The sequence below is a fragment of the Stenella coeruleoalba genome, assembly GCF_951394435.1.
Source record: "Stenella coeruleoalba genome assembly, chromosome: 16".
In the NCBI taxonomy this organism is placed as follows: domain Eukaryota; kingdom Metazoa; phylum Chordata; class Mammalia; order Artiodactyla; family Delphinidae; genus Stenella; species Stenella coeruleoalba.
This window is the reverse complement of record NC_137162.1, coordinates 25,600,422-25,617,190: the sequence shown is the minus strand read 5'-3', so window position 1 is coordinate 25,617,190 and position 16,769 is coordinate 25,600,422. Positions and strand designations below refer to the sequence as shown.

The 16,769-nt window shown below is 39.9% G+C and overlaps 1 protein-coding gene across 4 annotated transcripts in view; it reads left to right on the top strand.

Annotated features, from left to right (window-relative positions):
• Positions 1 to 16,769, top strand: part of CNNM2 (cyclin and CBS domain divalent metal cation transport mediator 2) — a 140,344-nt gene that overhangs the window by 107,997 nt on the left and 15,578 nt on the right. For all 4 annotated transcript variants that reach the window (XM_079900796.1, XM_079900795.1, XM_079900794.1 and 1 more), the window contains exons 2-4: positions 7,924 to 8,067; positions 10,792 to 10,929; positions 12,980 to 13,149. In XM_079900796.1, the coding sequence (XP_079756922.1) occupies positions 7,924 to 8,067; positions 10,792 to 10,929; positions 12,980 to 13,149 (452 nt within the window). The remainder of the gene's footprint in view (positions 1 to 7,923; positions 8,068 to 10,791; positions 10,930 to 12,979; positions 13,150 to 16,769) is intronic.

The window sequence follows — 16,769 nt, the reverse complement described above, 5'->3', positions numbered from 1 at the left end:
CTCTCTTTCTCGAGTTCTGACGTAGGTATGTAACTGCCTGTTTGACATTTCCACTAGGATGTCTAGTAGGCATCTTGAACTTAACCTGTCTAAAACTGAATTGATTTTTTCCTTCCAGACGTGTACCTCCCACAGTCCTTCTCAGCAACTCTATCCTTTCCACGGCTCAGGCCCCAAAACCTTAGAGTCAGCCTTGGCTTGTCTCCTTCTCTCCCGCCTACATTCAGTCCATCAGCAAAACCTGTTGGCTCCTTCTAAAATATATACCTGGAATCTAAGTACTTCTCATCCCCTCCACTGTTAGCATCTGGTTCCGGTCACTATCTCCTCTCACTGGGATTGCTGAAATAACTCCTTCCTTCCTTCCTTCCTTCCTTCCTTCCTTCCTTCCTTCCTTCCTTCCTTCCTTCCTTCCTTCCTCCCTCCCTTCCTCCCTTCCTCCCTTCCTCCCTTCCTCCCTTCCTCCCTTCCTCCCTTCCCCCCTTCCTCCCTTCCTCCCTTCCTCCCTCCCTCCCTCCCTCCCTCCCTCCCTCCCTCCCTTCCATCTTTATTGGGGTATAATTGCTTTACAATGGTGTGTTAGTTTCTGCTTTATAACAAAGTGAATCAGTTATAATTCAAAAAGAGTCATGTACCAAAATGTTCATTGCAGCTCTATTTACAATAGCCAGGACATGGAAGCAACCTAAGTGCCCATCATCGGATGAATGGATAAAGAAGATGTGGCACATATATACAATGGAATATTACTCAGCCATAAAAAGAAACGAAATTGAGCTATTTGTAATGAGGTGGATAGACCTAGAGTCTGTCATACAGGGTGAAGTCAGAAAGAGAGAGACAAATACTGTATGCTAACACATATATATGGAATTTAAGGAAAAAAAAAGTCATGAAATAACTTCTTGATTGGGTTTCCTTTTTCCCGGCTCTGCCTTTCCCGCTGCATCTTTCTCCCACCAGCTGCCAGGACTTTTCTCACCACAGCAGTCAGTGATCCTTTCAAAACAATACAGATCAAGTCACTCTTCAGCTCAGAACCCTCCAGGGACTTCCCATCTCCGAGTAAAAGCTAAAGTCCTTGTGATGGTGACATGATCTGCCCACTGCCCACCACCCCTGCTGCCCGCCCCACCCCCATCTTTGATTCTTCCTCTCCTGCTCACTCTGTTCCAGCCACACCAGCGTCCTTGCTTTTCCTCAAGCACGCCAGGCCTCCCCTTTTCAGCGCTCCATTGTTCCCTCCACCTGAAACATCTTCCCCAGCCCCTTACTTACTTCATCTGGCTGTTTAACGACCTTCAGCTCGATGTCCCCTTTCCCTTGGCCAGCCTAAATTAAATAATTCGGCCCCTACTTTTTTGTTCTCCACAGCACATTTTATACAATCTGACATGCTTTCATACTATCTCTTTCCCTTAGTGTCTGTCTCCCCTGCTAGAATGTTCCTTGAAAGCCAGAGCTTTGTTTTGTTCCCTGAGGTATGAGCCTGGCACATAGTAGGCATTCAGTAAATGTTTACTGAGTGAATGAATGGATTTGTGTGACTATAGTTCATTGATACATACATAGCATTGTGTTTTCTGGATTATAAATTATGTGCATAAACATTAGCTCATTGATCAGTTTGTTCACTTTTTGTAAGTCAGACTAAATCTAACTCTAATGCTATTTAAAGTGTATTGACTTCCTTGATGACTAATATGCAAACTGGTTTCCTTGGGAGATCTTAAGTATGGCCATTCAAATCTATCCTCCATCCCGTTTTGTTTTAGTGATGGGGGCCCTGAATTCTGATTTACAGAGCATTTCTTTCTTTTATCACTAGTTCCATAGAACAGCGGTCCCCAACCTTTCTGGCACCAGGGACCGGTTCCGCGGAAGACAGTTTTTCCACGGACGGGGGTGCGGGATGGGGGGGTGGTTCAGGCGGTAATGCGAGCGATGGGGAGCGGCAGATGAAGTTTTGTTCGCTCGCCACTCACCTCCTGCCGTGCGGCCCGGTACCTGTCCTCGGCCCGCGGGTTGGGGACCCCTGTCATAGAACTCACTCTAAGGAACTTTATTAATTCTTTTCTTTTCTTTCTTTTTTTTTTTTTTGCGGTACGCGGGCCTCTCACTGTTGTGGCCTCTCCCGTTGCGGAGCGCAGGCTCAGCGGCCATGGCTCAAGGGCCCAGCCGCTCCGCGGCACGTGGGATCTTCCCGGACCGGGGCACGAACCCATATCCCCTGCATCGGCAGGCGGACTCTCAACCACTGCGCCACCAGGGAAGCCCCTATTAATTCTTACTTACTGAGTTATTATAATTCTTTTGTTAGATAAACTGGGAAATGTTTAAAAACAAAGGCATATCAAACGCTTCATTTGCCCTACCCGTCTTTAAGTGAGGGGCCACGACACTGCACAACCTCAGGCGAACCATTAGGCCTTGCATTCTGTGCCCCTACAGTGGTGTGACACGGCAGCCGTCGCAGATATAAGACGTTTGGCTTTAGTTTCTCATGGCTGAATCTTCTGTTTGTTTTCCTCCTGCTGTTCGAGTGGCATTTAAGACTCTGTCTGCCTTGCGCTTGCATTGTTAGGTCTCTTGGACTACCGCCTGTCACTTGTTATTAGTGCAGCTGTGTCGAGTTGTTCCTAATTCCATTCTACTTCATCTACCCTCTTGGCTTTCCTCCTTAGCTATTTCACTTACTCTGTCTACTGTTCCATTTCACTTGATTGACATCAAACTTGTATGATAGCCAACGAGTCCATATTTTCATCAGGCAGTTAAGGTACCCTTTGCCAGCCTAATCACTATCTAGTTAATTATTTCTATCAAAATACAAATGGTATCTGTCATTCAGAATTTGAGCCTAGCGTCGTGGTAAGGTTAAAAAATGGGAGTGTGGCAACCTGCTACCATTCTGGGCTGATTCTCCAGAGAGAATAGGCAATACTTTGATTTAGGGAGCAGTGAAAGCAGGCAGAGGCAGAAATTCGATCCCAGTTTTACTGTGTAGATGATTTTACTTAGCATACCTCACAATGAAGACATGTTCTTGTAATTTCATCTGTGCAGGTGCCCTGTTTTGAGCATGTAACAGTTAAAATCTAGGTGATTATTTCATAATAACTTGCTTATGATACTGAATTTGAATAGAAATATATTGATAGAGCCCTGTACTCTGAAGAGAGGCCTGCATAGATTCTCTTAGGTCTGACTTAGTGATCCCTTAGTGATCTAGGACCAGACTACGTGAAGAGAGGCTATGGGTATAAAGTTCAGGACAGTTGGAAATGACATGAATACTGCAAGACCTCTTACAGCTAGCAAAAAAGGGCTGTCTCCAAGCCCTAATGTCTGCTTTATTCTGTATATAGTTAATCAAGTTTATTTGATCCATGTATATTTAAAAGTTTTAGTGCTACTTAATGCCTATAATTACATATTGTGCTGATTGCTGTGTTTTCATTCTTTGGAGGTTAAGAATCCAAAAAAATTCTAGTTTTTGGTTTATAAATGCCTTTTATTAGTTTCCCCAAAATTGCTTTGCTGCTTTCAATCCTGGCTTAATGCCTCCAACACTCAGGTTCAAAAGGATGCTGTTTGAGCTCAGTTTTTAAAATTTCTGTATTGACAGGTTTACATTTTCTTTTTGATTGCTCCATGGATGAGGCCAAAGACTGAACTCCCTGCAGCGAATGGTTAAGTGGGGGAAGAGGTACCTTGTATCGTTGTCCTCCAAAAGCATGATTAGGGAAGAGGGGTATCATTTTTTTTTTTGTACTGCTTAGTGGGAAGAAGGTTCAAAAAACAAGACTTCTCACCAGGAATTCCAAAGCTAAAAATATGTGGCTCTGGGGCAGATGAAGAAGTTTCAACATTGGAGGTGGGGGTGTGAAAGGGAACAAGTGAGCTTGGAAGGAAACTCAATAATTTTCAATCTCAGAATCCTACCTTACATGAATAATTTCTCCGAGAGTAAGGCTCTTTCCAGTCAGATCTGTTGGTGCTGCTGAGCTGGTATTTCAAGTATGTCCATCTGCATTTAAACGAATTGCTCCAAGACAATCTGATTATGCGGTAGTTACTTTGGTGAGAATAGCGCCTCAGTGGAATGGAAACTTCATTTTGAGTCTAATATTAGACCTTGCTTTGGAAAATTCCTTTTAAATGATCACAAGCTGGGAATAGCAAAAGAATTTAACTTTCGACAGACAGCATTCACCAAGAATTTTTAACTGCTTATGTTTGGGTCCTTGGGAAAGCAGATGTGAGAAACTGACCGGACCAAATTGACTAGACTAGAATCGACTTGAGCTGATGCGGTGTTTATATCTATTGCTGATAAGTTTCCCTGCTAGTCTCATTTGCTCAAAATATTTTCATTCTTTGAGCGTGAGCATGCTAAGGATGCAAATTGTTAGGAGGCCTAATTGTCTAACGATCTAAACTTCTAGGCCTCCAGACATTGTTGCGTATAAAGGGGTCTGAGGCAGAGCGGAAAAGGGCGGACAGGCTCTACAGAACCAAAGCCAGTTTCTGAGTAAGTGCTGGGAACTTGATCAGACCTGGCCTTCAGGATATTTTTAGTTTGTCTGGATGATTGTGTCTGAGCAAACTCACCCAGTTTGAAGTTTTAAGTAAACTTTATTTAAAGGACACCCCCTCACTCCACCCCCCCCCCCGCAAAAACCCAAAAACCTCACCCTGACATTAAAAAAAATAATATACGTGTTAACTGATCATGAAATTTCCAGATATCGTGTCTCCTTGGCGTAACCTAAGGATAAGTTTCAGATGCCTTGCATGCCTTGGGTTGGGAAAACCAATATTGGTGTTTGAGATAAATTTAATATTTTAAAAGATCTTTCTGAAATTGAAATGCATCTTTTAACCACAGTGTACATTTAGTGTAGTAGGGGTTTTTTTTCTTACTAAGCTGGCAATAAGTTGATGGTGCCTTAGAATTGAGGAGGAATATTAATAAATTAATAGGAGCTACCATATTGATCACCCAGTGGATCCCAGGCACTGTCTTTGCTAGGCACCAACATTATCTCTGACACTCACGATAATCCTGTGTGGCAGCGACTATCATGAATGCGCCTGGGTTTAGAGGAGACTGAGGCTCGGAAAAGTTAGGTAGTTTGCTCACGATCACACTGCTGGTGATGGCTAAAGTGGCAGTGCTGGAGTTCACATCCAGGACTGGTCAGCTTCACAGTATGTGTTCTTCCTTGTAGGTTATATCTTTTTGATGTTTACTATATTTGAAATTAAACCTGAGAAATTTTCAACATTTACTTATTCGTTTTTAAGGGACAATCATAAATCCATTACATGTTAACATAAACAACATTTTTATTAAAAATAACTTTTTTCCAAAACATAGTGTCATTGTTTACCTTTATGTGTATCTCTTTATTATCTAGCTAAATGGAAGGCAGCTGGATTCTCTTCTGCATTCAGTCTGTGCTGTATACTGTTTTAATCGAAGTATGTGAAGAAAATCTGGCCTCACACAAATATGTATTTGGAAAAGGGAGGGGTATTTTAATAGGCTTTTTGAATAATTGTGTATGTTCTTCCTTGATAATATACCCAAACTCCCCAAGTGATAGTTTCTTAAAGGTTAGTTGCAATATAGAATCTGAAACTATGCCAGTGGACTTTTGGTGCACTGTTACATTAAAATCTTTTGGTGTGGAATCTTCCTTACAGAAGAATTCTGAATAATGTGTGTAGCTACCCTCTGACTCCAGGAAGTAGAGCTTAATTCCTACCACTCACCCCTCCCTGGGGGTGGGCTAGACCTAGTGACTTGCTTCCAAAAAGTAGAATGAGGGAAAGGGAAAAATTAGTAACTTTGTAGTGGAGAAGAAACCTGGGAAACTCTACCTTAACCAAGTGGTGAAGGTGAACATCGCCTGTGATGTCATGTGGCTGCCATGTGAGCCCTGATGTGATGTAACTAGAAAACTCATAATCCCAGTCTAATCGTGAGAAAGACATATCCAGATAAGAGGTCATTCTGCAGAGTACCTGACCAGTGCTACTTGATGGTCAAGCTCATGAAAAACGAGGGGGGACTGGGAATCTGTCACAGAACAGAGGAACCTGGGAAGACATGACAGCTAAATGCAATACGGTACTCTGGATTGGATACTTGAACAGAAAGAGAACATTAATGGAAAAACTGGTGAAATCCAAATAAAATCTGGAATTTACTGAATATTACCATATCAATGTCAGTTTCTAGTTTTGATGACTATATCATGGTAAAGTAAGATGTTATCAGTGGGGGAGAAATTGAGTAAAGGGTATACAGGGACACTACTGTCTGCAACTTTTCTGTAAATCTAAAATTACTGCAAAATAAAAAGTTTTTTAAAATCCACTGTTATGTATTGCATTCTGAATAAATCATTTACCCATGCGTGATTTGGTGACACCATGGCCATGGTCATTTGGAAAATACTTGTTCACAGACTTATGCAGATCTTTGAAATGTTGACACATTTTATTGTTCAGTGCTTTCAAAATCTCATTTGTTAATAGCACCACCTGTCTCATCAGAAAAGTCTTTACTGAGAAGCTCTCAAGCTCATGGCGGTGGATACAAGTTTCCCAAAATTCTAATTTTCCCTTGAAAGCTCAGATGTTATCTTTGGCAGCAAACACTGCTGTTGTTTTCCTTAATGTAACAGGCTCATCTTGTTCATTTTCAAGAAAATGTCTGCCAAATATCCAAGTCTAAATAATCATGTTTGTTTGGTAGCCATTCTTTCAAATAAAAAAGATGTTCAGTGGGAAAAAGTGGCTGATCCAACTTGCAACTCAAACAATTTGCGTTGAGTCATTCTCCTTAAAACAATTTGAGTCCTTTTCCTCAGAACAACTATCGTACTTGAGAATGCAACAGAAGTGTTCTACCGTACTTCGCAATTTGTCACATACAGTATTGAAAGACAGGTCCCGGGAATCAAGGTTTAATGAAGCTTATAACTTTTACTGCTTCATCAAGGATATTCTTTTTGTTGTTGTTGTCTGAAAAGAATTATTTTATTTTTAAATTTTTATTAAAATATAGTCGATTTACAATGTTGTGTTGGTTTAAGGTGTACAGCAAAGTGATTCAGTTACATATATATGTATATATGTATATACACACATATATATATTTATATACTTTTTAAAATTCTCTTCCATTATAGGTTATTACAAGATATTGAGTCTAGTTCCCTGTGCTATACAGTAGGTCCTTGTTGGCTATCTATTTTATATATGGTAGTGTGTATATTTTAATCCCAAACTCCTAATTTAAGGGATATTCTTAAGAGGAACTAATTTTTTCCCCTCTCTCTGTGTGTGTGTGTGTGTGTGTGTGTGTGTGTGTGTGTGTGGAGAAGGCAGTGACCACTAGCATAGTGACCACCACTACCGCTGCCTTGATTTGTGCTCAGGCACTTTACACCATTGGTGCGAATATCAACACCGTGGAAAATTCCAGGAACATTTTAGTGTTCTAAATGAAAATAGTTTGACCTTTCTGACTCTCCTAAAAGGGTCTTGGGCACCCCTAGGGGTCCACAGACCACACTTTGAGAACTCTCCTAAAGTAAAGTAGCAGTTGCTAAAAGGTCACAAAGGAAGAGCTGACATAACCGAAGACCAAATCCATCAGGAAGCAAGTGGTAACATGGTGGTACCATGTGTGTAGACGATGATGCTCTTCTGGATTAACTGGTCTTACTTTTTATGGCCCATGAAGCTTTTCCATTTGTTTGTCGTATTTCCAAACCATTTTTAAATGCTGAAAGATAGACTTTGATAATCTTGTATCTGTGTTCGCTGCTATTTTTACCATCATCATTTATAAGACTTCATTCAGGAAATTCTGAAAATCACCTCTTTGTTTTCTTTTCTTTAAAGGTAAATCTCACCTGGCTATTGTGCAGCGAGTAAACAATGAGGGAGAGGGGGATCCATTTTATGAAGTTCTGGGAATTGTCACGTTAGAGGATGTGATTGAAGAAATCATCAAATCTGAGATTCTAGATGAAACAGATTTATACAGTGAGTACCATCGCCTGAGTGTAATTTTCCAAAACCTTTGCTTTTATTTGTCATGTTGTTTGTGAGTCATCTGACATCTCTCCAGCTGTTGTCTGCCTGTTTCTAATTATGCACTGTGTGTGTAGGCTGGGTACCACCTACCAGTATATTCCAGTCACTTCATCGGAGAGGAAGAAGAGGCAGGTCCTGTAGTGTCAACTGGCCATGTTTTTTTTGAAAAGCCAACTGCTTCTAACTGTTGATTTGGGCATTGCTTGCCCTGAACAGAAAACTCCATTCCTGGTTTTCACATTTATTTTACATCTGGAGGGAGACTTGTTCTTTACTAAATTTTCATTTTACACAATTAGGCAAATTGTTTTCAGATAAATTTCTGTCTGTACCTATGGTCATAATTCAAATACTTAAAAAGTGAGGGGGGATTGTTAAATTGATGGATAGCAACTGTTGAAATGTCTCTATTCCAGAACCCATGGGCCAGGGTAGAGGTGAGGTTTGCAGGCATAGTTTTGCTGGGGCAGTGGTGGAGCAGCAGGGTAAATATAGAGAAAGCAGGACGGGTTAGGGTACACAATAAAAATTGTGTTTTTCTTGTTCTGTGCTTCTCTGCCTTTTGAGAGGTGGTCTTGGATCGGGGCAGGGGAAGGGAAGTATCCACACCTGTTTGCCCAGGAGTCGGCTTGATTCTGGGCTGAGTGTTGAACATGAATCTTGTCTCATTAAAGTCCACAACTGTTGGACTGTGGAGCTTAAACCCTCTTCCTCAGCCTTACTCTTAGCAAAGTAAGACTCTTTCAAGAGTTTCTTAATGCCAGAGGTGGCCCAAGGCCTGAGATGTTCGGGGCTCTCAAAGGTGGTATAGAGAAAGAGGATCTGGGCTCTTTTTGTCCTGTTTGGCTTTTAAAGCGTGACTTGGAGGGAGAAATGGACTGTTCAAATGGCCTGGAGCACCCAGGACAAAGCCAGCCTTGCTCAAAGAGGAATGATTTGTTTTCAGTCCCGTTAGAAGGGAATGTCCCTCATTTTAAAATTTAAAAAGTCTCCCATGCACCCTTAAAAAAATACATTTTATGTTTAGCTCTTGACCTCCTTCTGAAAATGTATCTTATTTTTTCCTCACATCTGTATAGTGTTCTTTACAAAAAACACCAGTTCCTATGTGTTTTATCCTTTTGACTCTTGGAGAATAATCAGAGATTTCATAATAGAGAATATTGTTAGTATTGCGTTTACATTCTTTTCATCCTTCCTCATAGTGACTGTTTAATACCAAGTGTGTCTCTGCATATTTATGCGTTTCCCCAGGGGTAATCCTCATTGTAAGAAAGATAATCTAGACATTTATGAGCTTTTATGTTTACACTTCAGTTCACTTCTTTTAAACCTTGATGAGACTGATTTCATACATGGCTTCCTGAGATGAGATGCTGAACTTGTGGTTCAGGTATATTCTTGATTCAGATCAGGGATGATGACTACCTTTGTCATTAGAAAATTATTTAGGATGCTTGCATTGATTTATGCTGCCTGATTCTAAAGATAATTTGAGACAGGAAAATTACAGGTTGTGTTCACCGTCTCCCCAGGACAAGCCTAGTTAGTAATCACTCTGATTTGCCCTAGGCATGAAATGGTAATGTAAAGACTCAAGATTCTTGGGGGAAAAAAAGGAAGCAATTAGGATCTTGTCTCTAACCTAGTTTTTTCTTGATCATTACTTTGTCCAGAAAAATACTTGAAGAAAGGTTTTGCATGAGACGCCTTCTAGATCAAGGATTGGCAAACTACAGCCCTCAAGAGCATGCCACCTGTTTTTATATGACCCAGAAGCTAAATTTTTTTTTTTTACATTTTTCAGTTGAAAAAAATCAGAATAATAATTTTATTTTGTGACATGCAAAAATGATAAGAAGTTAAAATTTCATATCCGTAATAAAGTTTTACTGTAACACAGCCCCGCTAATTCATTTACATATGGCTGCTTTTTGCTAAACAGCGGGGTTGAGTAGTTGCAACAGAGCATACATGGCCCGCGAGCCTGAAGTATCTGCAGTCTAGCCCTTTACAGAGGAAGTGTGCTGACCTCTATTCTGAATCACTTCCTTTGTATTTGGTTGACCTTGAGGATCTCGTGGTCTAGGGTAGAAATGCAGCTAACAGTTATTATTATTAAAATACTGTTCCATGAAAGTGTTCTTGTTTGTTTCTTGAGATTGTGTGTGTGTGTGTGTGTGTGTGTGTGTGTGTGTGTGTGTGTTCTCTTTCAGCAGAGGCTGGGAGCCTCTTAAAGGCAGGGACGTGCTTCCCTGTGTCTTCTGTAATGATTGTTCTTCACTGTGGTGTGGCAACCTCAGTAGCAGGAGCGTGTGTGCACTCCGGGCTACAGGCTCTGTTGCTATGTGGTTGTATAGGCTCCACGAGGGGAGGATTCTTGTCCCCAGCTGCCCAATAATGTACTTAAAAGGGCTCTGAAGATCCTCACGAAGTGTGTCGATAGTTGCTCCTCATCAGGTTGCCTGTGATTTCTTACTCTGGATTGTGTCACAGTCATGACTGTGCTGCACTGATTTAATGAGGATTCTCTCTCCCTTCCCCTTCCCATGTGGTGCTTGTATGTAGCGTGCCCACCATCTGGAGAGAGAGCCTAGCCTTTTCCATATATTATGTCATTTTCATTCGAAAAGAGCCCCAATCTAACGGAATGTATTTCCATTTCTCCCTCAGCTGATAACAGAACGAAAAAGAAAGTGGCCCATCGAGAAAGAAAGCAAGATTTTTCTGCCTTTAAGCAGACAGACAGCGAGATGAAGGTTAAAATATCACCACAGCTTCTCCTGGCCATGCACCGTTTCCTAGCAACAGGCAAGTGCAGCTTATCACAGTTTGAAATCTCTGCCAACCCTGGAGCGAGTTTCTCACCCACCGCTGACTGGGGTGGGCTGGGGGTGGAGACTGGGAAATGGGGTGATAAGTAATGCCACTTTTGTGTTTTGTTTTTTGTTTTTTTGTTTTGTTTGTTTTGTTTTGTTTTTTTCTTTTTAAATTCTCTCCTCTCCTATGTTCAGTGTCGGCATGAACCCTCTGAGACATTTACCAGGGGTGGACCAGTAACTTAAAATTGGTCTGAAAGGTAAGGATGAATGTTAGTGCCACACTGCATGTGAACAGTAGGCCAGGTCATCCGCTTCAGCTAAGTCCAGGGGAGAGCCAGCTGGCGGAGCAGGTGGACAGTGCAAACCAGACACTACCTCGTTGTGTGTCGGACAGTTGAGTAGTTCTCTCTTCAGCTTGCCTCAGAAGAACAGTTGGACATCGGTGGTGACACAGGTGCTATGATTTGCAAAGAAGAACAATAAATTTTCAAAATAAAATCTTTACCCTTTATGGTTTTAATGAAATCAGAAATTCTGAGAACTCTGACATGGATTTCTTGATGGCCTCTTCAAATCAGATTGTTAACTTGGGCCCATTCCAGGAGGCAAGTGTTCACATTATTAAAACCACCAACCCAGCCAGCACTGACTGCTCCAGAGAGGTCAAGGTCGAACGGACTTGAGAGACCGACTGACCCTGCTCACATCCCCAGATGGCTCTCTAGGCGAAGGGTGAGCTCTGTTGGCCAGGGGAAGTGTGAGAAAATCAGAGTACCCAGTGGCCTGTAGAAGACGTCTGTGTCCAAGATGGGCAGCCAGTGCCTTTCAACTGAATGCAGTACACTTAAGATATTTTGAAAAGAATGCTAACGGCAGCCATGTGATGGAATGTTATGTACACTTTAAGATCATGTTTTCAGATACCTGGACATGCTCTCACCATATAATATTTATGACATGGGAAAATACTCATAATTTAATGTAAGGTGAGAAGAAACAGTATAAAACCGTGTGTACACAAGATTATCCTTGTGTTTTTGTGTGTACACACACACGTACACGGCACACATGCCTAGGTGAGGTATTAGAAAGAAATGCTCACCAATTGCTCAGAATGGTTACGAGTGGTTGGTTTATAGGTGATTTTATTTTCTTCTTTATTTTTTTCTGTGTTTTCCAAAATTTCCACAATGTACTGTCTAATTTTGTTTTTACAAAAAAGTCACAGAAGCTAATGCAGAATTTATATCGCACATATAAAATTAAAAAAATTTTAAAACATAAACAATGTCTTTAACTTGCTTATTATTTTCTATTTCTGATAATATTGTTCATCATTTAAGAACCACAATTTAAAACTAAATGTTCTCCCACTCTGCCTCTGAGATACCATAAAGTCTACTTTCAGTCTGGTACCCTTAAGTCAGTAATTTTGGGTTTTGTTATTTTAATAAAATCAATATCTTTGTAAACTCAGATCAACATTACTTTTTTTTTTTAATTAGCAAGTTGGAGTGCATGTTGATGTGTGCACGTGCCTTGCTTTTATTCTGAATCTCTACCTTCCTTTGTTCCCAGACTTTCTCAGGGTAGTTGAATGGGAAAATGAGATGTGGAGCACTGCGTCTGTGCACCTGGTACTAACCCACACCTAGATGCTTCCTGACCTTTGCTTCTTCCTTTGGCTGTTGTTGGACAGTCAGTCTTTTGTGGCCTGTTGCAGGGCGTCCTGGCAGTCATGGAGCCTGCTTCTGGTTGCTTTTCCTTTGTGTCAGTCAGAAAATGAGGGTATTTTTATGAGAACTGAAACCAATGACAGGTTGCAAATGAAAAGTTTTAAAGCAACAAACGTGAGAATTCAGCATTTTCTAATTTCTCCCAGGTAATCTGCCCCCAGAGGATCACCAAATGGAAGTCTCGTTAATCCATACTGTTATCGCTTCAATTCCAAGTATTCTTTTCTCTAAACACCTTAATCACTAGTATCATTTTTTTCCATCCATTTGAAGTGTAATATCAAGTTGTGTTTATATCTATAGAAGTAGAAGCATTTAGCCCATCCCAGATGTCAGAGAAGATCCTTCTAAGGCTGCTAAAGCACCCCAATGTCATCCAGGAGCTGAAGTATGATGAGAAGAACAAGAAAGCCCCAGAATACTACCTCTACCAGCGAAACAAACCTGTAGACTACTTCGTTCTCATTTTGCAGGTCAGAAGAATTAATCAACAGTTGTTTGATCTTATTGAGTACCCACCCTTCCAGTTTGGAGGAGACTTGGTATAGGTGAATGGGTGTCAAGGATATAACATACTTAATAGCTTCTGGGGTGGCCTTACAGTGGGAGAATTTCATCTCCCTGTTTTCGTATCTGCAAACAATTTCAATATAAAGCAATGTCATTAATTTAATTTCCAATACAGACGGGCACTTAGTGATTGCTGAGGCATTGAGGCATTCATTTGAAGAAGGGTGAATTCAGGTGTTTGTATTTTTTTTTGGAGAGTTTGGGGAATTACCTGTGCATGTCTAAATCTTGGATGGGCATTTGAAATTTAAGTGTGAGTTGTGAGTTCCTTGAGTCTTCTTTTTATCATCTTTTATTTCTTCCGCCCCTCGTTAGGACTTGGTCTTGCACAACTTCCTAGAGATGCCTTATGATCTCTTCCCTTAATGCCATCAAAATAATCCATTTATTATTGTTTTTATTTCTGATTACTACCAGCTTCTGTTTTAATGAGGAACTGATGGGATAATCACAGCGGCTCATGGCAATGGTAACTTACCTCCTTCTCACTGTAACATAATCCACTATATAAGGTGAGAAGGTCCATCCATTCTGAACCCTCTTAAGGGCCCTAGAGGGGCTTTTGTGCTTGGATTGACAGGAGGCCCTTATTATCTCACAGTTTCACTTGGTAGAGCACAGTTCTTGGCCTGGAGACCAAGATGAATAGTACAATGAATAGCATGCTAGTTTTATTGATTTCTTGTGTCTCTTTATTGAAGAATTACTTTTATAGGAATTCTGAGTGTATTTCAATGTAAGAATACTAGACCCTTAAGCATTCTCCTGTTTCTTCGTTACTTCCTAGGTAAGAATTGGAGGGATCTTTATAAGAGTATAATTAGCACTTGGTAGACCCATCTACAATTTACGTTGAGTCCAGCAAGTCCCAATTATCTAAATGAAGCAAGATGTTTCTTTTTATCTGAAAACAACTCTTAGCAGATGTCTAGATGTTAGAAACTCTGGGAAGTGTTGTGTTCATGCCCCGTGTTTGGACTGTATGGTGAATTCCGGAAGCAGAAGTGAGGAACTGTAGAAAAGTCTATGGATTAACCAGGTATATGCTGCTTTCATATAGTGTTTCTTGGAAACTTCTGTTTGCAGGTTTTCTAAGTCAGTACCCTGATTATTCTACTAACCTTAGTCTCATTCAATCCTGAATTGTTTTTCTTTTTCTCTGGGGATAGACAAGCTTGAAACTCTGAGGGGGTTGGGAATTTATTTTATTTACTACAGCAAAGGAGTAAGGCATTCATGTTTCTCCTAAAATCTAGATGTGAATATTCCTTAAACCTAGAGAAACTGAATGACATTTAAGATAGTTTATTTAGAACTTTGAGGATTGACATTGTGAATTTCAGTACTATTAGAAACTCTGTGGCTTTCAATCGTCGATTTTTATATAGTTAGCGTTTATGAATTCTGATTCAGTAATGCTCTATTGGTATGTAAAAAAGCCATTTCCTGGCTGGTGGATCTAAAAATAGATTTTATGGAAGAGGGACTTCATAATTCTTGTCACTTTATAAGTAAATCTTTAAAGATATTTTTGATAAGGTTTTTATGTCCATGTACCTATATTTGAATACCTATGTCATGTTAAATATTTTTACAAATGTGACAAGTTCTTGGAACTGACGATGTCATGGGAGTTTTTTTTAATATTTATTTTATTTATTTATTTTTGGCTGTGTTGGGTCTTAGTTACTGCGTGCGGGCTTTCTCTAGTTGCAGCGAGCGGGGGCTACTCTTCCGTGTGGTGTGCGAGCTTCTCATTGCAGTGGCTTCTCTTGTTGCGGAGCATGGGCTCTAGGCGCGTGGGCTTCAGTAGTTGTGGCTTGTGGGCTCAGTAGTTGTGGCTCACGGGCTCTAGAGCGCAGGCTCAGTAGTTGTGGCACACGGGCTTAGTTGCTCCGCAGCATGTGGGGTCTTCCCAGACCAGGGCTCGAACCCGTGTCCCCTGCATTGGCAGGTGGATTCTTAACCACTGCGCCACCAGGGAAGCCCCATCATGGGAGTTTCATAAAGATTTCAAGGATTTATGGAGGTATTCAGACTGTAGAGTTTGGTGAAAATCATGTCCTTGAAGGCCAGGCAGTTACCTGAGGTACCCAGAGTATGACAAAATGAAATATCATAATACCCTGTCAGTCTAGCATAGCCATCACCATTTACAGAGTATATTCCACCCTAAAATATCACTAATCCATCATTGGAATTTCATGCCAGGTTATTGAGCATGTTCTACTGCATTTCAAGAGCATTAAACCAGAGGAAAGCGGCTGTAGCTACCTTCCCTTCCTGGCCCCAGTGCCAGCGAGCTGCCGTCTTCAGACACTAGAAAAACTCTTTTATCAAGTAATTGATGTTTGGAATACAATTATACCTAGAAACAATCACCTTGAGTTTAAACCCTAGATGAAATAAAGTCTAATTTATTCGAAGCAAACCATTTAAGTAAGCTTACTTAAAAGAATATCCTATAGGTTATGGGACACATACTGCGTATGAATAAAAAGGCACTTTCAAGTTTTATCTGAGAAAGTAGATTTTTAAACTGAAATGTATTGTGATAAAAGCACAATAAATAGTGAAAGAAAACGTTATTGGCTCTACATGTCTTTAATAACAGAATACACATATAAAAGTAGGAATGGGTAGGAACATAATCTTGGTGGAAAATTTTTTCCACCATCATAAAAGAGCAAGAAAAAAAATGTTAGAGTTTTAAATTGTGTAAATAAAATTAACCAAGTTGAAGAAAATTAAATATAAAGCCAGGGAAATACACTTTAAAAAAAAAGTTTTATGTTACTTCTTCATAAAAATTGGTCATTTGCGCTGTCACATGTAAATTCTAATAAATTTAGAAAGATAGAAATTTCATAAAACTACCTGCATAGATCATAATGAAATAAAATTAGACATAAAAATGCATAATCGAAAAGTACTAAGCTATTTTAAAACTAATCAATTCTCTTACAAAGGTTTATACATAAGATATAGAATAAAAGACTATTAAATAATATAAATACCGTATCCACAGTATGTCGAAGTTTAAAATTTTATTCCTCTAGGTATTTACATAAGAAAAAAATATCTCTGATTTTCTATAATAGAAAAAGAGCAAAGCAACAAACTAAAAAGAACAAATTAAATAATAGTGTCATGAAAATAACTTTTAAAATGAAAACGTTTTACATCCCATAAATAAAATAAAGATTGGTCCTTCTAAAAGATTAAAAAAATCATTATTCTATTTGCATAATTAATGTGATAAGAGAAAAAAGAAAACTAGAAGTTCTCCCTTCCCCCCAAAAAAGCAGCTAGAATCAAAGGAATTGCTTGGAAAAAAAAAAAAAATTGAGACGCTAAAGAACTGGATTTCTGTATTGTACAAATAAAACAAGATGATTTGATAGTTAAATGCATTCTTTACGACAGTATGGCCTAATCTAAAGTCTGATAATGTTCTGGACCAGTCTCACTTGTCCACATTGATGGAGAATTCCTAAATAAAAAGGTAGCAGTTAGAGACCAA